This window comes from Pelmatolapia mariae, linkage group LG17 (genome assembly GCF_036321145.2).
Source record: "Pelmatolapia mariae isolate MD_Pm_ZW linkage group LG17, Pm_UMD_F_2, whole genome shotgun sequence".
Lineage (NCBI taxonomy): Eukaryota > Metazoa > Chordata > Actinopteri > Cichliformes > Cichlidae > Pelmatolapia > Pelmatolapia mariae.
Window position 1 is genome coordinate 4627152 of NC_086242.1, and position 23181 is coordinate 4650332.

Consider the following 23181-nt stretch of genomic DNA (forward strand, 5'->3'; position numbering starts at 1 on the left):
CTCATCGAGACGACCCCTCCTAACTACAGTTTTATCAGTGAGGCCAGGGTGAGCAGGAGAGGAGGAGGGGTTGCTGTCTTATTTAATGAATCATTTCAATGTAAGCAGCTATCTCCTGGAAGTTTTCAGTCTTTTGAATATGTGGCTTTACAGCTGAAGGCCCCATCCAAAGTTGTGTTTCTCAATGTTTACAGGCCTCCCAAATACTGCACAGACTTTTTTAATGACCTCAGTGAACTGCTGTCTGTGATCTGTGTTGATTTCGACTGTGTAATTATTGTTGGGGATTTTAACATCCATGTGGACAACCCTCAGGACAAAGGGACTAAAGACCTGAGTAACACTCTGGGCAACTTTGGGCTGACTCAGCATGTAACAGAGGCCACACATAATAGAGGACACACTCTTGACCTACTGATCTCCAAGGGCCTGAGCATTTCAAAGGTTACTGTGTCTGATGTGGGCCTGTCTGATCATTACTGTGTTTTCTTTGAAAGTAAAATCTCAGCCCACACAAATATATCAACAGCAGTGATCACAAAACGGTGTATAACTGAACACAGTAGTGAGATCTTTAACCAGGTCTTCCCATTAACACCTGACCTGTCCAGAGGTTCAGTCAATGAGCTCGTCAATAGCTTCAATGCTAAAATGTCAAATGTAATGGACACTATTGCTCCCATTAAGGTGAAGGTTATCTCTGGAAGGAAGAAGTCTCCATGGAGAAACTCCACACTGGTGAAAAATGAAAAAAGAGAGTGTAGGAAAGCTGAGCGCAGATGGAGAAAAACAAACCTCCAGGTTCATTATGACATCTATAAAGAGAAACTTCACAATTATAATTTACAACTGAGGAGTGCAAGGAGGTCCTACTTCTCTGACATCATCACCAAAAACAGCCATAATGCTCGGGTCTTATTTTCTACAGTTGACAGGCTAACAAACCCTCCTGTGTCAGTGGCAGCTGAATTTCATTCGACCATGGCCTGCAATGACTTTGCCAAATTCTTCACAGAAAAAATTCAAAAGATTAGACAAGCAATTGGTACATCAACAGCAGATCCAGGATATGTACTGTGTTCACCGAAAAACTGTTTAAACACCATCAAACCGTTTCACCCTATTAACAGCAAAGACCTGGAGGACATCTTAGGCCAACTGAACTCCTCCTCTTGCTGTTTAGATGTCCTGCCAACAAGTTTTTTCAAAAAGGTCTCAAAGACTTTGGAGTCAGACCTGTTACAGATCGTCAACTTTTCTTTAATATCAGGTGTGTTTCCAGAACCACTAAAAACTGCTGTAATTAAACCTATACTGAAAAAGGACAATCTTGACAAGACACAAATGAATAACTACAGGCCGATCTCAAACCTCCCATTTTTAAGTAAGATCATTGAAAAAGCAGTTTCTCAACAGCTCAATTACTTCTTAACACAGAATAACTGCTATGATGCCTTCCAGTCAGGTTTTAGACAGAACCACAGCACTGAAACCGCTCTGACCAAAGTGTTTAATGACATATGTCTGAATACAGACAGTGGAAAAATGTCAGTCTTAGTTTTACTGGATCTCAGTGCAGCATTTGATACAGTTGACCACAACATATTACTCAAACGACTGGAGAACTGGGCAGGTCTTTCAGGAACTGTACTAAACTGGTTCAAAACATACTTAGAAAACAGGAAATACTTTGTATCAATAGGTAACTTCACATCTGAGCAGACAAGTATCACATGTGGAGTTCCCCAAGGTTCCATCTTGGGACCCCTTCTGTTTAACATTTACATGCTCCCACTGGCACAGATTATAAAGAACAACAAAATAAACTATCATAGCTACGCAGATGACACACAAATATATATCACAATGTCACCAGGAGACCGAGGCCCTGTACAGGCTCTTGGTAAATGCATTAAGGAAATTAATGACTGGTTGTGCCACAATTTTCTCCAGCTAAACAAAAACAAAACTGAAGTAATAGTCTTTGGTGCCAAAGAAAAACGATTACAGGTCACCAGAGAACTTCAATCTATACACCTAAAAACCACAAACCAGGCGCGAAATTTGGGTGTAGTGATGGATGCAGACCTAAACTTAGAAAAACACATTAAGACAATAACAAAATCAGCTTACTATCACCTCAAGAATATTTCAAGGATAAAAGATCTGATGTCTCAACAGGACCTGGAAAAACTAGTCCATGCATTCATCTTTAGTAGGCTTGATTACTGTAACAGCATCTTTACAGGTCTACCTAAAAAATCAGTCAGACAACTACAGCTCATTCACAACTCTGCTGCTCGAGTCCTCACTAAGACCAAAAAAGTGGACCACATCAGTCCAGCTCTGAGGTCTTTACACTGGCTGCCTGTCCGTCAGAGGATAGACTTTAAAGCTCTGATGCTGGTCTATAAAGCTCTGAATGGTTTAGGACCAAAATACATCAGTGACCTCCTGACCCAGTATGAACCTCCCAGATCCCTCAGGTCATCTGGATCCGGTTTTTTATCAGTTCCCAGAGTCAGAACCAGACACGGAGAAGCTGCCTTCAGCTTTTATGCTCCATATATCTGGAACAAACTCCCAGAAAGCCTCAGATCAGCTGAAACACTCAGTTTATTTAAATCCAGGTTGAAGACTCACCTGTTCTCAGCTGCTTTTGAATAAAGCACCAAATCCACACTTTTAAGCTTAAATTTCAAAACTTACATTTTAACTACTGACTTTATCTACTGTTCTGATTTTATCTACTGTTCTGATTTTATCTACTGCTTTGATTTTTGATTTTAAATACTGTTTTGTTTGTTTGTTTGTTTGTTTGTTTGCTTGTCTTAATCAATTTTAAATCATGCTTTTTATTTGTTTTTGCTTTTAATGTCTCTGTAAAGCACTTTGAATCACCTTGTTGTTGAATTGTGCTATATAAATAAACTTGCCTTGCCCTGCCTTGCCTTAAACATGTCACTACAAATTGATTTCATTATCAAATAAACAGACTGGCTTAATTTGGAACCACGCTGTTCATACACATAAGGTAATACCCAGAAATTAACCGAAGAACATTACATCCCAATATCCTGCAGTACAGTGACCTCAAGGTGACACCATGTCATCCAGTGAGGAATGTCCATGGGAATACTGAGCTGCTTCACTTCTTTGTACATCGATCTCTTATACCATCAGTCTGTCTCCTGCTCGAGCGCTGTCATAAGCAGCCTGCTATTTGCAGGTGAGCAAATATACAGAAGGAAAAAGAAAACATTCTTTTTTTTTCCTTTTCTTTCCAGTTATAAATGTATTGCTGTGGAAAGACATTCAGTTGAAAATTAGATACTTCAATAAATACCATCCATTCAAACGTTTTTGTTTACTCTTATTAGGGTTGTGGGGGGACTGGAGCCTATCCCAGCTATTATAAGTTAAGAGGTTGGGTACATCCTGGTAAGGTCGCCAGTCTGGCGCAGGGCTAACACAGAGAGACAGACAACCATTCACACCTATGGGCAATTTAGAATTACTGATGAACCTAACCCCAATAACTGCATGTCTTGAGCCACGCCTCTTTTCTTTCTTTCTTTTTAAAGATTGCTGGAAAAATGGGAAATACAGGAATGTATTGAAATACCTACAAGTAATGTTGTAAGTAATGGTGATGTCCGGGCTCTGGGGAGGCCAGTCCATGACTGTTAGTGTTCCATTGTTTGTTTTTCTGTCAGGGTATGCTTTTACAGCTATGACAGCATGTTTAGGATCATTGTCACGCTGAAAAAGTATGCAGTCAGTTGCTTTCCAGATGGTATTGCATTGTGGATCAAAACCTGCTGGTACTATTCTATCTTTATAATTTATAAATCAGTTTTGACAAGTGTTCCAACACCACTGGCTTAAATGCTGCCCCAAAACATGACAGAGTCTCCGCTATGTGTTAAAGATGGCTGTAGTGTAGACACTCACATAAATAAATAAAAGTAAAAACATGATTTTGAATTTTTTTTTAACCATATAATGCCCTCTGTATCATATTTGATACATGAGTCTCTGAGACCTCTATCTCATCAACATGATCAGTACTTGCCATAATTTCAAAATGTTATGGACAAAACTCTTTTTTTGTCTAAAATTAACATTGTTGTTAACAAAAAGTTGCCAAAAAAGCCCAACGTATCAAATGCGATACAAAAAATATATAATACATATATATTAAAAATATACCATACACAACATGATATAGCAAAAAAAGTGGATTTTGTTATAAGAGTTAATAAACATCTCAGTTCCAAAAAATCAAAATTTTCTGGCTATTTTTTGATGGGTTGGGTCTTACAGGGTTAAAGTTGATTTATCAACTTATAGATGAGTAGTGCTTTATATATTATGTTCCTCACTTATTTCTTTACTTTTTATCCATTGAGATTTCATCATGACACCTTAGAATCACACCGTAGCACTTGATGATGGATGACGATGTCTTTTAGAAATCCGACGGCCATGTTTGCATATCGAGCGTCTCTTTGGGGCTTTTAAAAGCCTGAAATGCCAGTTCGGAGATGCTTTTAACATTTAACACAGGCCGTGCTTCTTGGCACTGTGGTCAAAAAATGATCATTTTGTTTCTGGAGGCTGTTATTCACAGTACTTTTTAAGTCAGAACACAATGTGTGCGCGTGTGTGTGTGCGTGTGTCTGTGCTGTAATCAGGAAGATGCAGGGCTGGAGATGGAGCACAGCGGGCTGTACTGCTGAGAACAGAAATAGTGCTTTTACTCCTGCTGCTGCTCCAAAACCGACTCATTTCTCGCATGTGTGTGAGTGCGTGTCCATTAAACACATGCATTTTTGCCGGCATATATCTCAGTCTGCAGAAGCCTAATAATTCCATCAAAAACATTTATCACCTCATGCACCTTATAAGACTGTAGGTCATGCTTTTAAACCCGAGTTTCACACCATCTCATTTCCCTTTCTGTTCTCGTTCTGTCTAAGTGGATACTATGGCAGAAAAAGTAAAGTGTTATTATGCAAATCCCTCAAATGAATGTCTTTGTTTTGGGAGAGAGAGAGAGAGAAAGCCAAGAACACGAGAGAGAGAGAGAACAAGAGAGAGATAACGATGCTTTTGAAGAGATGAAAAGCAGAATGCTAATTCTGAGCTGCCTTTAGAGACACAGACAGGCAGACAATGCTGTAGATTTATTTGAGCTTTTTCTTTATGAGTCTTACCTTCTTTGTATTTGTGTTGCATTCTCTCAAGGTTGCTGAGTCCCTATCTATTCAATGTGCTTACATGCGTTGTGTTCATTTTGGGTAATGATGTGTTTTCTGCCAATGAGCGCATCATTTCAGTGGCTATACTTTAAACAGACTGCCTGGAGGTGTTTACTTTAAAGACTCCCTGCAGGTGTGTGCATTTTGTCTCATCATTTTCTGCATGCTTGTCCTTTTGGTTTTTTCACTCGTCTTTCTTAGTTACAAAGTAGCAAAGTTGAAATGGGAAATGGGCTCTGTGCAGGTGTCTGTATTGTTGACCGCAGCCTGCTTAGAGCCTTGTTGATGATGATTGCTGTTAATCTGCACACGTGGAGCAACATGGTGCCAGAGTTGCAAGTATAATTATATTATATGGGAGATGAAGAGAGAGCCTATTTATAACTGATCGCTAGCTGATCTCTAGTGGAGCGACTGGTGCTCAAGTAGAGAGACTGGGGTTGGTGGATGAGTGAATTGCTCTTACGAAGAGAGGCTGTGATTGGCTTGTTGACTTAAAGATTGATTGCAGTTTTACATATGTTTCTGTTTGATATTTATACTTTAATATAGCCATAATATTGTGCTGAGACTGCTTAATATTTCTCCAAATACAATTATACAGTACTTGAAATACTTTGTAGGGTTTTTGCCTTACAATACGCCTTGAAGCGACTGTAGGGATTTGATGCTTTATGAATAAAATTGAAATGAATTGAACTGCAGTGTAATATGTGTAAAAACAGTGTGATAACAAGTGTGATAACAGTTACTCTTGAAAAATAAATATGTCGTTCTTGTGTTTTGTTGACTCTGCACACTAACATTATCCAAAATGTTTCCAACTGTATTCAAACCCAGAGAATGTAAGGCAGAAATGTGTATTTTCATAAAGTGGTTTAACTTTTAAATTCTGGCACAAATTCAGAAATTCCTCCACAAATAGTTGCTGTAGGACAATGATTTAACTGCAAACTTGTTTATATGCAGAAATATAGCCAGAATACAACCAGTTGGCAGTCAGGTAAGTCAAGTCTGTTGCAAAGAAACATGTCACGGACAAGTTGGACTCATAGGCACAGACTAACTAAGACTGACTGCAATGTGTTGCCAATCTGTCTGTGTTTATAGACAAGAAGGATACTCTTGACCTATTTTTATGCTTCGTTTTTCTTATTATTATTCTCTAACTTTGCTTTTTTTCTTTTTTCTCTCATGTCACATAGGTACTACAGTGCCACCATCCTGCAGATGTCAGGAGTGCGGGATGACAGGTTGGCAATCTGGCTGGCTGGACTCACCACCCTCACCAACTTCCTGTTTACTCTGCTGGGAGTGTGGCTGGTGGAGAGAGTGGGGCGTAGGAAGCTCACCCTAGGCAGCATCATAGGTAAGGCTAAAGGAGGAGGAGACTTGAGCTGTCCAAATCAACAAAAAATATTAAAAGTTGTTTTTGTGTGCTCTGTGCGTTATTTAATTATTATTTTTTTGACAGGCACGTGTTTCAGTTTGAGTCTGTTGGCCATCGGTTTCTTAATGTCTGCACAGCACAGTCCCCCTGTCACCTACCACCCATTAGACCCCGCCATGGCCAACTCTACCTGCTCCAAGTACCAGTGAGTACTTTATCTATAGGCCTGTGGCGTTTCAGATGTATCTTACAGTATGTGGTATTATTACATCAACAGAATCTATCAGTGTTAAGTTCTCTTAGCCTTCTCCAACAACAGGTTGTCTTTTCTTTTCTACAGTTATTCTGATTGCTCCACCGTTCACCATTTTAGCTGCAGAGTGTTAAAAAAAAACACACCATTTGAGCAATAAAGACCATTTACCCAGAGGATATAATACGGGCGGTATCAAAAGCAAGTCTTTTAGGGAACACGTTAAAACACTAATCTATGGTGTAATTACTCAGTAGCCATTATAGTAAACTGTGGAATTGAGATTTACTTCATTATGGGATTATGATAACAACAGGGATTTTCATTCCAGTATGAAATGGACATTAAATGGACATAAAAGCAAACAGCATGGCTGTGGAAAACCATGCTGTGAAGCTCCCAGTGCACAGTTTGTGTGCTGATGTTAATGCCAGATGAGGTTTGGATTTCTGCAGTTATTGAGTTAGCAAATCAGTGGTGACTTATATGCACTATGAGCCTCAGCATTTGGTGACTCGCGCTGTAATTATGCACAGTCTGCCACTTCATGACTGACTTAGGAACTGCTGTGGTTCCTAATTGCTTCTACTTTGCAATAATACCACTTACAGTTTCAACGGTGGCAAACTATTACAGCACCATGCACAGATACGTTGAGCTTTTTGTTAGTAAAGGCAGACTGCATGGCTAGGTTGATTTTACACCTGTGGCAATGGGACTGAAAGCACCTTAATATCACATTGATGCTTGAGGTCAATAAGAAGTCCTTAAAACTGAAGCATGCAAAAGGACCTGCATCACAGAGGCGCCAAGGCTCAATTATTCCTTCTTCCTATATACCCATGCATGAATCCATTTGTCCATTTCAGGTCATGGGAGAAGTGTAGGCAGAGATGCCCAGATCTTTCTCTCCCTGGCCAACTCCTCAATCCCCGATGGAAGAGATGGCTGGGGAGACACATTCCCTCCTCTCTCCTCTTGGTCAGACATGTCAAAAACACGTCACCTAACAGGTGTCCAAGGAGAAAGCCATTCTATTCATAGGCACTGAGACCCTGAGAGCCTCTGTTTTGCCAGCTCTTATGAGTTGGAACATGTTGACGTTCCAAACCATAAGTGCTCAGCTTCTATTACCATATTAATACAGAAGTACCCATGCATCGGAGCACACCAGTCTTCAAACGTGCCCTTCATTTTGATCTCAACTGAATGTAAATCACCTGGTTTTCAAGTGTGTTTTTTCCAACTGGATATTGCATTTGTATGGCTTGCAACCAAGTTCCTGGGTATAACCACTAGAGTAGCTTTCTCCAGGACCAAAAGACATACTGAGACACACATGCATGTACATGGTGGAAAGAAATCCAGCTACACTATCAAACCTAGTAATGAGGGTTGTTATTTCCCTGCAGGATGTGAGGAGTAGGTATGACTTTAGACCTCCGAGTCTCTCTGAATTACTCCCTCTGATCATCTAGCACATATGAAGGAAAATACAGATTTCTGTGTTTGTATTAAGGTGTCACACTCTGCAGAAGGTTGGAGGAAAACACAAAGCGGTACATTTGGTATTGTAGCATAGCTTAAAATGGTAAACAAGAACCGAAAATGGGGGTGCTGGCATGAGAAAGCTACTGTTGACCTTGGAGCACTTCTGTTCTTAGTAAAGGCACTTAGTATTTTGCAGTTTTAGAGGTGTAGCAGAGGACACTAAGTGGTGGAAAGAGAATAAAACCCTCCTAAAAGAATTTTTGTGGTGAAGTTTTTGCAGGTTTTTACACATACGTTAATACAGATGTAGATTTCTCTGAGTACTCAGAGGTCAAAATTAGTGCCAGCATAGGTGTTAGAAATTGTGGTCAATTATTTTACATAATAAATGTAATTAAATGATTTTAACAGTTACGCAATTCATCATCTAACATCTGTCACTCCCATTTCACTCGACTGTCCCCAGCAGCAGCAGAAGGCAGGCGGTGAGCCAGAGTTTGTTTCCGAATGAATCAGTCATCAGATGCCTCTGTGTTGCAATTTACTCTCACTTACACAGACACGAGATGAAGCTCATGTGTAACGGCAGTCTTTCATCACAACGACAGGCAATGCCTAATGCACTCGCTGTCCTGCGACCGCGTGCTATAACCCACACCGCCACACACACATAAACGCAGGGATAATTTGAAGAGATGAGTGCTTTTACCACACTGGAAAAGCTTTACTGAATTCACTTTGCTTCACATGAACCCACATGCATCCCTTCACTGACCACAGCAGCATCAACAGAGCACCAGAACCACCAGTAGCCTCTTAAGTGCTTTGGTGCTCAGATGTCCCATTTAAAGATGTTTTCTTAACGTGCTATTTTGGGGTTTGACTAAGGAGAGCTAAAGCCCTTTACGCACTGGACACATAACATTTGTGCAAATATTTTATGTTTTACAAATATTTTTTGGACTCACCTGGTCTTAACTCAGTCATTTATACTGACCGCGTACCTTGAGTTGGCTATCGTTTGGTGGAGTGGGTTGTCCACTAATTTAAGGGTGAAGGTTGCTCCTGATGGAAAGCACTAAGGTTAAAGGGAAGCTATCATAGATAGAGAATTTTACTGATAGGAATTTCTAGACGAGCTCCCTGCTTTTCTATTGGGAAAGGGTTTGACCCTTTTAGGACCTATCTACATTATGCTTACTTTTGTCACCAGATAAATATCAAATATGGTATAAAATATATGTATATAGTAAATATAATTTAAAACATATGGTATAAAATGTATGTATAAAATATACATCTTAGTCTCCTGAACTGTCTCATTGCATTACACACATGGTAAAAGGGAAGAAAGCAGTGGTGAAATTGCCATCTATGACATAACCAGCCTACAATGCTACCTAACACTTATAAAAACCCTTAGGAGTGCTAAGGTACCATTTCACTAGCATTACATTACTGCTGGGCTAGCTAGCCTGACCTGCTAATGTCTCTGGGATTTTTTTTTCTTTTTATAAAAACAGATGTTTAATGGGCTTTAGCTTTACTAATACTTAACAATATCTATATCAGTGTTACAGATACTTCTAAGCAGCTAATGCTAAGTGGTTATATCTTTCTCCTCACTTTCCTGCAATAGTTACTTTTGAATACATGGTGTTATTTTCATCCTTAACCTCAGTGTGAAATTAGAGAAAGGCTCCCTGGAAGCTACGGACAATAAAAATAGATCTCTCAAGCAGAGTGTGCATTTCATGACCTACCTCGAACCTGATGAAATAGCATGGGGAAAGATGAGTGCACCCTTGTAAAGCTGTTCAGTTGAAACACTCAAAAATAAGGACTGCTCATCAAGAAACAGACCGCAGAACATGATAATGTGATAGGATGTAGTTTAAATTAACAAAGCTGGGAACAGGACAGGAAAAGAAATGTAATGATAGTGAATCCCACACAGTGGGGACGAATGTCTCATACATTTACCGATTTTGGTGAGAGATGTGTGCCTCAGTTAGATGGGTGGATGGCTGTTTTTCTGTTATATTTGCGTCTTGTCCAGTAGCAGCAGGTACGTTTACATTCATATTGAACTTTTACAAGGAATTTCTCAGCATCCTATAGAGGAAAGGCAAACGTAAAAGAATGTGATTACAAGCTGCCGTTCGATTGATTGTCTTTAGAGCAATGAGAGGTAATGCGTGTTGCGTCTGCTGTTAGGGTGTGCGAGCCGTGCATGCTGGATCCTGGATGCGGCTTCTGTTACCGTGAGAATGGCTCGGCGCTGCTCACCTCCTCCTGCATGCCAGTCAATAAGGCCTCCACCGAGCACGCAGCATGGGGCAGGTGAGTCACAGGATGCAAAGTGAGCATGTGGAAGTGCATTAGGATGCAGTGAAATAACACATCTCACCTTTAACTGCCCCCCCCCCAGTTTTAAGAGGGATTGGTAAAGACTAACAAATGTGCCTGCCTCTTATAGATGCTCCAACTCTACCCTGATGAGAGATCAGACCTACTGGGCCTACAACTACTGCCCCACTTCCTTCTCCTGGTTGGTTTTACTGGGACTGGTGCTCTACTTGGCTGCCTTTGCGCCGGGTGAGAGACTGAACCTTAGTTTTAGTCCCCATGAGATCCAACACCAGGATGCTTTTGGGGAAAACAAAACAAACAATAACAAAAAAGAACCATAAATTGAACATAATTCTTTTGAATTCTGAAAATGCAGAGCGGGACAAAGCACACTATATTCTGATAGCCTGCCAAAGCTAAACCTCGCTGTGTTGGACTTGTAGCTGCAGATGTGTTTGTCTGAGTGCTTACCAGAGTTAACAGGATCCATTGTAATCCTAACAAAGCACCAACCCATCGGCTGCTGTCTAAACTCCTAGTCGGTGCAGTGTTCATTGTTTAGAGTCCAGGAATGCAGATACAGTTTTTAAAACGCAAATAAAAAGGTAGATCATAGTCTCATAGCTAAACAAGAGCCAGTAGTTATAAAACTGCATTTTGGTGTATATGTTTTTATTTTATTTTCCACATGGACTGTTTACCTGTACGCAGCCAAAGCCTGCATAAATTTGCCTGGTCAATATTACTCAACCTACAAAAGGAATCAGAAGCTGACCGCAAATCAAATCAGATATCTTTTTACTTGTATGTAGATGCTGCATATTGATAGAGCTTTTCTGCTTCTGTCAAATTCAACTACCGTCTTTGTTTCTATTATAGGCACGGTAGCACTTCATAACACAGCCCACGACTGATTATGTAATTTTTCTACATTTACCATGTAATTCTTTTTAATTGAGAGTCTAGGGAGAAGAAAGGGGATGCAAATCCAACTTTTATTTAATTAGTAACTTTGGGGTATTTTAAAGGACAACCAAAATTTCCTCTTTGTGGTATCCTGTCCTTGTCTTCTTGGATTGGAATTCAAGGGTCTAACAGGGTTATGGGCTGTATTATAAAGCAGCGGTCCCCAACCTTTTTTGCGCCACGGACCGGTTTAATGTCAGACGATATTTTCACGGACCGAGGTGAGGTGTTGTGGATAAATACAACAAAATAAAATGATACGGCCAAGACAAAAACTGTGGTATTTTGTAAATATAATAATAAACGAGAATTCACTGTGTAATTGTGTAACTTTATTAGCAGTGTCCTCCTGAAATGTGCCAACAACACTGAGAGTAACATCCTCCTCTCTGCCCCTTAATGCTCTCTGGTCGCTATGGTAACGCATAAATATTTCTTTCAAAATAAGACACACAACTACAACACGGGAAAAGACCCAGGGACACCGAGTTAACGATAAAAACCCTGAAAACCATAAATTTCACACCCGAGCCTCAACTCTCGCGGCCCGGTACCAAACAACTCACAGCCTGGTACCGGTCCGTGGCCCGAGGGCTGGGGACTGCTGTTATAAAGTATCTACACGTCCCTTTCTTCTATTGTAATCTCACATCATTTTGAAATATACAGACTGTAGAACACTTGAGTTTTTAATTTTTTACATGTCTGAAAATGTATAAAATAAGTTGTATGAAGTGCTGCTGACAAGACTTAAACAAAATATAGTGCAGTTCTCCATCCATCTCAAATCTCCACCTCTTAATCGAGTGGTCCCACAGCTCATTCTTACTTCTCTGTCGCAGGTATGGGTCCAATGCCATGGACCATCAACTCTGAGATCTATCCTCTTTGGGCAAGGAGCACAGGGAACGCCTGTGCAGCAGGGGTCAACTGGACCTTCAATATCCTGGTGTCTCTTACCTTCCTCCACCTGGCTCAGTACATCACCTACTATGGTCAGTTTCTGTGTGTAAGGAAATAATAACCTTGAAAGATTTTATCCTTTATTTTTTACACGTAAGAGGTATTTTCGTGTTTCCATTAAGAGCAATAAGGACAGAACAGCTTGCTGATACCCTGAAGTGATGCTTTCTTCCACCCATCTTGCATAACTCCTCAGTCAGTGTAGCACAACAGCAGGTTTCCCCTCACACAGGAAGGAGCTGACCTTTGGCGGAGTTGGAGATCAATCAATCAGGGGTGATTGTGGAGGCATCCTGAGATCCACTGGGTTAATTATCGATTCTGAGTCATTCACCAATTCATCTGCTTGATAGCAATCATTTACTAAAAGTGGGGCAAATAATGTCAAAGCTGGGAAAACACAAGATGTTGTCTTGTTAAATCTTAAAGTGCACTCGGCTGCAACTTAAAAATGTCACTGTGCATTGACAAGAAGAAAATACGGACCACAGTTGCGACAAAATCTCATTAAACCTGTGTCACTCTTTTCGTATGAACCCTTATTTTCATTTGTCACATAGTTATTTGTTTCCCGTTAACCCTGCTGTAAGGCCACATCGACAGGGGCCTTTTACTTATACTCCACATTTATCATAGGACCAACAGTTTGAAAGCAGTGTGGCAAAAACATTTTCATTCTTCACCACACACGTCCCTAGAAGTGCGTGGGCAGTCGGGGTCTAATATTAGCTGCCCGCAGGATCTGTTGTCACCATCAGTGTTTCTTTTTCTGGCAGTGAATGAGAACAAGCAAATCATTTTATAAGAAGTCTGAAGTTGTGCCATTGTGTTTCTCATCTTTGTGGGTGGCTATCCTCGGTGACAGCGTGTTCTTTTGCTTTGTCTTCTCAGGAGCTTTCTTCCTGTACTCCAGCATGGCCTTGCTGGGTTTCGTCTTCACATATGGCTGCCTGCCAGAAACCAAATCCCGCCGTCTGGAGGAGATCGAGGCGTTGTTCGAAAACCACCTTTGCTCTTGCGGCGCCTCTGATTCAGATGAGGGACGGCAGGTTGAGTACATCCGGGTCAAAGGTTCAAACTACCATCTATCGGACAATGACGCATCAGATGTAGACTAGAGGAAACTTGGGTGTTGCTTACCTCCCTCTGGGTGTTTCATTAGCTGTTTCACTGGAACATGCAGAGCGGCTGAGTCTGTAATAGTGTTCTTTTTCCTGTGATCTGAGGGGTCACTGGTTTACCTCCAACATAGATTGGGAATTACATTTTAGAAGACTATGCTTCTATCAGTAACATGTATCAGTTCACTTTTCAAGCAGTCAACTGGGGAAATTCCAATCAACACTAATGCTTTAGCATGAATGTTTCCCATTAGTTCATTCTCTAAATTCAGGGGTGAACTGGCACCTTATCTGGTTTCAGACCTGCTTATTATTTTCAACCACAGAAGTCTATAACACTGGCCTTCTACGCAGATAATAGGCAAAGCATAATACATAGAAGTCCAGTGACTTTTTCATGGAGACTAGTTATGACTGTTTAACAGATACAAAGATACAAAATACAAGGAACTCTGATTGTCCCTAATATTTTGTGCATTTGTTGTATACGCACCATTTATGATTTATACACGGTTTTATCCCAGAGCTTTGTGTCAGAATACAATGGTAACTCCATTCAAAAAGTTACAGTAAATATAACCACAAAACTTTTGTTGACTGGACAGCAGCTGTTGTCGTCTTTCGTACCATTATGCCTTGGTGTATGAGACACATTCCGCTGTCTCGTTTTTTCAGCTTGTAGCGTAGCACACTTAATGTCAGTCCTTGAGCTGATGTTCTTCTGTTTGCAGTTTGTATTTTTATGAAAAACAATCGCCAGAGACACACGGTATATCATTACGGTTGAGTAAACTTGTATTGTCGACGGGTGCCGAAACAAAACCGCTCTTACAAACTTGGTAGCCCTGATAGGACTGGAAGTCCTCGTGCTACAGTATGGTTTGTGTATTTATATATTTATTTAAAGCAGATCTTTTTGTTAATCCACGTTTCGACAAATTACAAATTTCCTTAGCGTTGCTTACTTTTTCATTTAAAATGTGTTTCACAAAACCTACCCTACGAACCAGTGTTGCAACTCTTGCAATGAACTTTTTCTTGTCGTTATTTCTGGATATAGTGTCTGTAATATCCAGCAAAGAAACCGGGCTGTTCTGTCTGTAGCAGTAAAAGTAAGCTTTAGCTTGATGACTGAGATTTTTAAGTGTTTCGTTCTATCTGAACATTGATAATATTAGTGCCTGTGTATTGTGAAGGTGCCTAATGGCCATTTTTCAGTCACATTCCCTGTAGGTCTACTTGGCCTTTTTTTAATTTTACCATGTGCATATTTGCATTTCACCTGTGATGGAATTTTATTGACTACAATTTCATGTATTTTGCTTTGTGTCTTCCTTCACAGCCTTATGTACAAATAGCCAAGCATATCATTTATGTAGTTCTTGTGTCAAAAGTTGAGGAGTAGGCTTTAGCGTAATTTGGTAATGTTGTTTTGTAAAAGTGTAAACTGTGTAAGGTTACACCTTGTTAGTTAAATACACGTAATTTTCTGTGTAGCAAAACTGTTGGAAAGTAGACAACTGTGTAACAAAAAAAATAAAAAGGGTAAGTAAGGGTATAAAGACTGCTGCTGTGCTTAGTGAACAGGTTTCTCATGGCAGACACCCAAAATAAACGATTGTAAAAATACAGTACAATGCAACGTTTAAAATGATGGAATTTTCCATATGATTTCTTCTACCTATTTTTTTAACCGCACATTAATAGAAATACCCAGAAACCTCAGTAAAAAAAACGGATAATGTGCTAGCAGAAAATTACCATTTTAAAAAAAATGTTTTTCCAACAGTCCATTATCCTAACCCATCATTATTTATAGACTTTAGTACCACTTTTTAAAACAAGTGATGGCATACTGTAGCACACAAGCACCCTCCTGTGGAAAACTTCCAGCTGATTTTTTAAAAATAAAAAAAGCTTTCAAATATCATAGTTGCCTCTTTAGTTGCAAGTTCTTCAGTGTTATAATAGCTGATCATTTTTCAAAGCAAACACAAAAAGTAGTATCAACATGTACAGACTACAATAAAATCATATCAAGAATTGAAGTCAGCACAAAACAAGGTCAAATATTCAACTTGCGTTTGAAAATGATAAGCTATTCTATTGTAAAGCACTTGTGATTTGTAGTTATGGGGCTAGAATATTCCAGATATTTTCTTTTTTAACCCAGAGCAGTAATAAAGGAATCCTCGAAGATGAGCTCTGATTGTTTATTTCAATAAAAACAAAACATTGCGAAATATAGTTCAGAGTAAAAACTTAAACTTCCAAAACTTTGCTTTTCAACTAATTTAGCGCAGTTTCTCTGGAGTGAAAGGTGTAGAAAACACTAGCAACTGTAATTCAGCATAGGATTGTATTTGATCAGTTTCACTTAATCCAGGAGTTTTCTTAAAACTTCACAAGCTAGTTTTGTACTGAAAGTATTACTACACACAAAAACCACAGATTTACCTGTCCACGGCACAGACTGAGTAACGAAAACTTGTGTCAACCAAATATTTAATGTGATTGTTTTAGGCTGCACCTGTGTCAGAGATAATGTGGTGTTCAGCCCTTAACCTCCAGTTGCGTTAACACTGTCCCCTACTACAGCTGAGGGCATTAAATGTGTACTTATCAGTAAAATGGTTACATTTTTTTCTATGTGAACCAATTATGTGTGTTTTTTGCTAAAGTTTGTGGGGTATTACAGAAATGCAAATTTAAAAAAAAAAAGAGTGCTGTATATTTGATTATTGTTCAAGCTGTAAATGTTTTGCTAGAGTTTATATTATATAAAGATAAATATCTTCATGAAATATTGTGTATATGGGGAAATAAATAAATGTATGAATCAAAGTCATGTTTTGGAGCTTTATTTAACTGCATAAACTGCATCACAACATTAAGAACAATATAGCTATTTTTAATCTACTTTTATGACTATTGCTTTAAAATAAAGGCAGATGCACAGCACAGAACTGATTTCCTGTTGTCTTCATCCATCTGTTCTTAGTAGCCCTGAATTTTCCTCTGCTTCAGGAGGAGCAAAATGTTGGCTATTTCTTGAAGCATTTCAGCCTCCTTTGAGACTATGTTAACTCTGGTGCCAGCTGTGCCCTCTTCCCTCCCTTGATCTGAAAAGCTTGTCATTGGAGGGCAGTTCTCGTGTTGTTCTGTCTCATCCCTGCCCTCTTTATTCTCCTGACCTAAATTAGAAACATGAGAGCAAAATTTAATGTGATTTTCTATCTCAAGTTTCTCTCAAACAACACATAAAGAGAGCTGACTATTTCACTTTCATGTCATACCTCTGACATTAGTCGTGCTCAGATCGTTAGTGAGAAAAGGGTTTGTGGGTCTCTGTAGAATCGTTTTGGCACCGTTATTAGCAGTGATCATGCTCCTGCCTGACAGGGAATCCGCCTTTGATTTCTTGTTGCTCCAGGGCGTCTGCTTCTCTTCGCTCCTGGAGTTTTCTGGTGAAGCTGTGAGTGCATCTGGCTCTGTGGCGGTACCAGCCTGCCTCCCTGTGGCTGGAGGCAGCTCCAACATGTCAGCGTTTGATAGATGCAAGCTGTACCCAAGAGAACTGTCTGCAACAAAGCTGCACTGAGTCGAAGCATCGCACGCCCCAGCCGGGGGGCTGCGTACTGTTTGAGTTCCTGCATCTCGAGTTTCACTTGATGTTTTCTTGCATTTGCAGACATCTGAGCTCTGAGTTTGAGCTGAAGGGTGTGGAGATAAAAGGAGAGCTGTGCTGCTTTCTTTCTCCTGCCCTTTACTTTCAAAGGCCTTATCTGGGGTAGCCATGTTCTCGGTAACTTTTAGGTCAACTCTGAAGTCCATTTGGGATCTTATTCGTGGGGTGTGAGGCCTGAGCTCAGAGAGTGTTTCATTTAAATTCCCGTGTGAGCCACTGAGGCTAAAGGCTTGATCCATGTAAGAAGCAGATGCTGGGAGGCATACCTGATAGCAGTCTTCATCCTAATATATAGTTTTAAAAGTAGAAAACAGCAATTCCTGTGTCAGATGGTGTGAAAATATGTCCAGGAAAGAGGTATAAATCAGTGGCACTGTGCAGAGAACACTGTGCTGTTAATGAGTGTTGCTTTTTTGTGTTAACTATTTGGGACAGGTGATGATCATCTGTTTAATAGTAATTTACTCATTTGTGTTTAATTAAAAAAGGAGGCTACAGAAACTGGCAGAGTGCTGATAGTTAATCTACAGCTTAATTAACATCAGTACTAAAAAAATACAGCATGAATTTGCTACAGTTTTGAGGGGTTAGATGAAAGATTACTTTAATGTATTTCAAAGATAACTTTCCAAGTAGAGCACTTCAGAAAGTTGGAATAAAGTTCACAGTGTAGCTTCACTCACATCATTTGAGTCTGGACTCAGGTAACCTCCTCTAAAAGAGTAACTTGGCGAATATTCAGAGCCATTCACTGGCCCAGTGTTGTCTCCAAAGCATGCTGTGGAATTAGAGGGGAAAAAACACCCATTTACTTTTTGGTTTTTCCTCAAACATGTACACAATAAATGAATTTCCTTAACGTGAGACTCCTTGGAAACTTACAAAACCTTGTGTCAGTGCAGTTGGAGGGCTGTGAACAAAACATAATAAATATTTGACACTTCTGCTGTACCCATGTATATAATCCAGTTATAAAAATATTAAATATAAACTGTTAGGAACTCTATATGACAGCTTATGATGACTGGAGAGCCTCATTAAACTTTGTGATGATTTGCTTTCTACACATTTAAAGTTAATTCCATCGCAGTTCCAAATTTGACCACTTGGTGGCAGTAAAAGGGCAACTTTACTCCCACATGTAGTTTTAAAAAAACTGCTTACCTCTGCTCCCATGCACTGTGAGTCTGGCACAGTTCTGGCAATAAAATAATAAAACCCAACATAAAAATGGATTCAAAATTTGCTCCATAATAATGCATTTCGTTAGACTGGAAGTGCAAACACTTACTGTGGTGCAGAAGAGTTTACCAATGTCTGATCTGGGAGACATATTTTTGATTTTGCACTCCCAGAATGAGAGTGTCCTTCACAATCTTCATCACAAAACCCTCTAAAGACATCATCCTCCAATTGCTGCTGAATTTCTGACTGGTTAAACGTGAAGTCCAGCATGGACTCTTTGTCCTTTGGCTGGTTGAGAAAGATGCTGTCCACATATGTTGCATGGTCTTCTGCATTGCTTTTACTGTGGCAACACACACGGGCACTGATTGGTTACAAAACTGAAGCTAAGGATAGAAAATAACCAATTAAAATGTAAACTTGTTTTCACCCTGGTTGTGGACTGCCAAAGAGGACTTGAGATGCTGTTGGGTTCTCAAGTTGGAAGAAGGGTTGGTTAATGTTGTGCGACCAGGGAGATGTGTTTGTCATACTTCTGGGCTGAGAGAAAGGATGAAACTGACAGAAAAACAAATCAGCATTTGTCAGAAGAAAGACACATTATTGTCACATTTTATTAGATTGTAACGGTTTTCTCTTAGCAAGAGATGCTGTTGATCCAAAGACTATAAACTGGTCTAAAACAAGAGGTCACATACTACTCCAGTTTTGGTTGCCAACAAATTTTAGGTTTCATTTTAAACTTTTAGTTTTAACTTTCAGAGCTCTACACGTTGAAGCTCCACAGTATATCTCTGACCTGTTGAAACCTCGTGCTTCTTCTCAAGCACTTCAGGTCAGAGGTTACTGTTGGTCCCACGTACTGGGTTCAAAACACGTGGGGATCGGGCTTTTCAGGCAGTGGCACCAAGGCACTCTTTACACTTGACCCCTTTAAAAAGCAGCTGAAGACATTTCTATACAAACAAGCTTTTAATTATTTTTTTTCTTTTATTTATATTTCTGGTTTAATTGTAAAGCACTTTGTGATTTTAAACTGTGAAAACTGCTATATAAATAAATTTTACTTACTAAAATACTATAGTGATATGATAAAATACTAGTACCTTTAGTAATATTAAAAGTAATGCTACATTACTTTTTCTTTGTTGTTTTCAGCTTTTGTATTGAACAAGAATGCCTGAATTTTAGGCCTGAATAGCCTGAATAAATATAAATAAGGATTTATAATTGGGCACCTGGGATTACACTTGTGTAGGTGTGCAAAAACCATGTTTGTAGATGAGGTCACTGGGGGACAGGCTATCCATTTCTCACAATCTGAAGAAAGCCAATGCGAAAAGGATGGCGTGCAGCTTCAATTTTCATCGAAGTTGGCCATCCCCCACTCATTTAAAGTCTTACAGGTTAAAGGGCGAAACGCTGGTGACCCTGAGTGGACCACCTCACCACCAGACTATCAGATATAGGCCCATTGATCTAGTTACTTCAGCAGCTTCTACTTGAAGCAAACCATCTTCAGTGTGTATCTCAGCCTTGTGGCAAAATTACCAGTTTTTAATTCCCATGAATGAAATTACTACACAAAAAAAGGTTACATTCACTGTGAAAGACCTTGACACACCTGACATATGTATGTCACATTCCATGATTAAAGCACAATATGATTTATTGTAAAGCAGAGTTCTGAGAAGTTACCAAAATCTTTGTTGGCCTGTTAAACAACACCAACATAAGCCATTTTTCCACACCAACTTAAGATAAGTTTCTCAACTGAAGTCAGAGTTTCCATACGTTTCCTTTCTTATATAAACCATGTGTGGGGTAAAATGTGTAAAAAATACAGCTGTAACCTTAAAGTAGTGATGTAATTCTAATAAGAGCTATCCCTTACTGCCTCGGTCTGCGATAGAACTGAGGTGTCCCAGGGTGGGGGAGAAGAGGGATGCAGTGCCTGGCTTTGTTTCTGGAGATTCAGCTGCAGGGGGAAAATTCCTGTGGAGACCAGTTGGATTTCATAAGATATCATCATGCAAAGAAGAGTACGCAGTACTGTAACTGAGTTATAGTTGTTAATAGTCTATTAGTGTTACACAACCTTGGCCTGAGCAGGCAGATGAGGCGGAAGAGAAGGGGCTGCGGGCATCGGGCATGGCAGGCAGGTAGTCAGAGGCACTGTTGTCTGAGAAACCCGACTCAAGTACTGGCGACAACTTACAAAAACAGGGATTTAGTGAGTGTCTTTACATTTGTTCATATTAAGCACGTTAATATGCTAACGCTAACTTGAAGTAAAACCATGAAGGGCAGGAAAGTGACTTACACGCTGAAACTTGAACCCTTGTGGAATTACCTTCCTTCTTTCTCGGCTTTCTTGAACACTGTTAAGATGGAAAATATAATACTTTTAAAACCCTTTTCATTCCATTTATTAAGAGGATTATTATTATATTAACATAATAGGCTACAAGAACTGATAACCCACAGTGGGGCTATACCTGTACTCAGACTGGCCCTCAACAAGACACAGCCGTGATGGGGAACAGGGGCTCATCGGGAGCACCAGAGGATCTTTTCTCTTATGCCTGGCTCCTGCCTTACAACTGCCAAGAACTGCTGCTTTAGGAGGATCTGAAAAACAAGAACATTATCTGTTTGTATCATTTGCCATCCTGAGGCTTAAATGTATTAGATTATTGTTTTCTGGTGATCTGGGGCTGTGAATCTCACCTTTACATGCTTTTTTAGCAGCAATCTGGTTGACGATGAACAGAGTCATTAGGTCCAAACTACCAGAACTAGTTTTGCCTAGGGAAGGGGCTGGGACAGGTATTCCCATGTTTTTCAGTTTTTGTTGCATTTTTCTCTTTTCAAAGAATTCCTGGAACAGAAAAAGCATAACCAATATTTAGGCACAGGGACAAAGGCTTTGTTAATTTAATACATTTACAAAACTGGTTACAATGAAAAAACATCAAGCTTGAACATTAGTGATTGTTATTTAATTAATTATCATTACACAAGGATATAGATTTTAATGTTTATTACATGAAAAATAAATAAAATGATTTTGTGAAAAACAAAGGCAGCAATTTGGGCTAGTGATTATTAATGAACTATTTTGGGGTATTGTTGAGTTTTAAGACTTCACATCAATGAAGCTTCAAATAGGCTATGTCTGGGCTTTTCAAATGGCTAAGTTGCCTTCTACTAAAAATACCAAACAACATTATAAAACCATATATGACAAAACGAAGAACTATATTATATATATATAGTTCTTCGTTTTGTCATTGTTCTACTATGTCTTTTATTCTATTCTAAGTGTCCTTAGGTGTCTTGAATGTGGCTTTTAAATAAAATTTATTATTATTATTATTATTAAAAGTGTTATTCCACTACTTTAAATATATTTTCAATATGCAACCTGTGCACTATTGACCTCCCTAAGTAAGAATTTAACTTTTACTCAAAATTAAAAGTCAAAACAGTTTTCTTCTGGATACAATATTTTATGGAGTATACAATTAAACATTTAATATTTAGCATCCTACTTGCATTTTGGGGTCCTGCACTTAATGTAAAATAATGTAAGTTTTATTTGGTTGTCTTACCCTCTGCTTTTTGGCATTATTCCTCATCACTAACCGGTTTCTGAAATGAGCAGTTACATGTCTAGTTAGCTTAAACATTTATAGGCTAATATGATATACATTAACACATCAGCTAATAACCAAAATGTGCTTTCTCTTACCTTGAACCTCCGACCCAGTTCATTTTTAACAGCTCTTAATTACTATAGAAACGACAAAATCTAGAAAACTACAAAGATCAAGTTTTTGTGCCTGTGTCAGCACAGAAATTCAGAGTGCATGCATAGCTTATTGTTTTGTTTCAGCTAGGTAGCTAACTTTATCTTAGCTTTCAGAATACAATAGAAGCACGAGGACGAACCACGAGACTTCGGACACGCGCTCAGAAATGCCCAAAGAAGAAAATATATATGTGTAATTTTTACGGAGTTTATTTGCTTTATTTCTGTATTTTGTTTCACTGTGCCTTACATTTGCTTAAAATAAAATACTGTAGTATAGTAGAATAAAACAGTTGGGACTAATTTATTTACGTCTGTCAGACAACCAATCATATTTTTGCCGGGGGCTCGACCAATGAAAAAAACCCTCTGCAAACTAAGTCGCCAGCGACGACAGCAAAACCGGATGTTGGGCTGATTTTCTTTATAAAATAAAAGCTAACATAGACACGTTTGTGTGGTGGAGGTAGGAACGCCTTTAATTTGGCAACAATAACCGGAAGTGCACTTGTCCTAGTTTGTAGTGCTTGTAGCTGGCGCAAAAAAGGGGAGCAGGATGTAGCGGTCCAAGTATCGGCTCACTTCACATCAATCCGGCCATCAGAACTCCCTCTCGCTCTTTATGTCGACGCGGTGAGTCAGGTCTGGGGGATGGGTGTAGTAAGGGCTGGTTGCAGAGACGACTAACAGTTGA

At 39.4% G+C, this 23181-nt stretch overlaps 2 protein-coding genes across 4 annotated transcripts in view; one reads left to right on the forward strand and one right to left on the reverse strand.

The window, feature by feature from the left end:
- The window catches only part of LOC134615950 (proton myo-inositol cotransporter-like), a 96745-nt gene extending 80129 nt beyond the window's left edge, over positions 1–16616 (forward strand). The window contains exons 5-10 of the mRNA XM_063460636.1: positions 6470–6633; positions 6739–6859; positions 10616–10741; positions 10878–10996; positions 12559–12711; positions 13571–16616. Of these exons, the coding sequence (XP_063316706.1) occupies positions 6470–6633; positions 6739–6859; positions 10616–10741; positions 10878–10996; positions 12559–12711; positions 13571–13797 (910 nt within the window). The 3' untranslated portion in view covers positions 13798–16616. The remainder of the gene's footprint in view (positions 1–6469; positions 6634–6738; positions 6860–10615; positions 10742–10877; positions 10997–12558; positions 12712–13570) is intronic.
- Positions 16617–16635: 19 nt separating this feature from the next.
- LOC134615949 (uncharacterized) lies at positions 16636–23165 on the reverse strand. Of its 3 annotated transcripts, XM_063460634.1 has the most exons (14): positions 22428–22723; positions 22288–22327; positions 21404–21554; positions 21172–21304; positions 20997–21054; positions 20772–20886; positions 20568–20668; positions 19104–19231; positions 18780–19016; positions 18653–18686; positions 18371–18398; positions 18172–18266; positions 17097–17772; positions 16636–16994 (listed from the first exon to the last, which is right to left on the reverse strand). In XM_063460634.1, exons 1-14 carry the CDS (start codon positions 22448–22450, stop codon positions 16798–16800), a joined length of 2016 nt encoding a protein of 671 aa, XP_063316704.1. In that variant the 5' UTR covers positions 22451–22723; the 3' UTR covers positions 16636–16797. The 3 variants fall into 3 exon arrangements, with proteins under 3 accessions (XP_063316704.1, XP_063316703.1, XP_063316705.1); XM_063460633.1 differs by lacking the exon at positions 22428–22723 and having other exon boundaries at positions 16637–16994; positions 22288–22391; XM_063460635.1 differs by lacking the exons at positions 22288–22327; positions 22428–22723 and adding an exon at positions 23070–23165 and having other exon boundaries at positions 16638–16994.
- Between the last annotated feature and the right edge of the window lie 16 nt (positions 23166–23181).

Bases quoted from the DNA above. Each gene is read 5' to 3' on its own strand.
- LOC134615949 (XM_063460633.1), bottom strand. From the start codon at position 22,365: ATGTTTAAGCTAACTAGACATGTAACTGCTCATTTCAGAAACCGGTTA. The intron at 20,887-20,996 runs GTAAGTCACTTT...TGTTTTTGTAAG, and splicing joins AAGGGTTCAAGTTTCAGCGT to TTGTCGCCAGTACTTGAGTC. The intron at 19,017-19,103 runs GTGAAAACAAGT...GTGTTGCCACAG, and splicing joins TTTGGCAGTCCACAACCAGG to TAAAAGCAATGCAGAAGACC.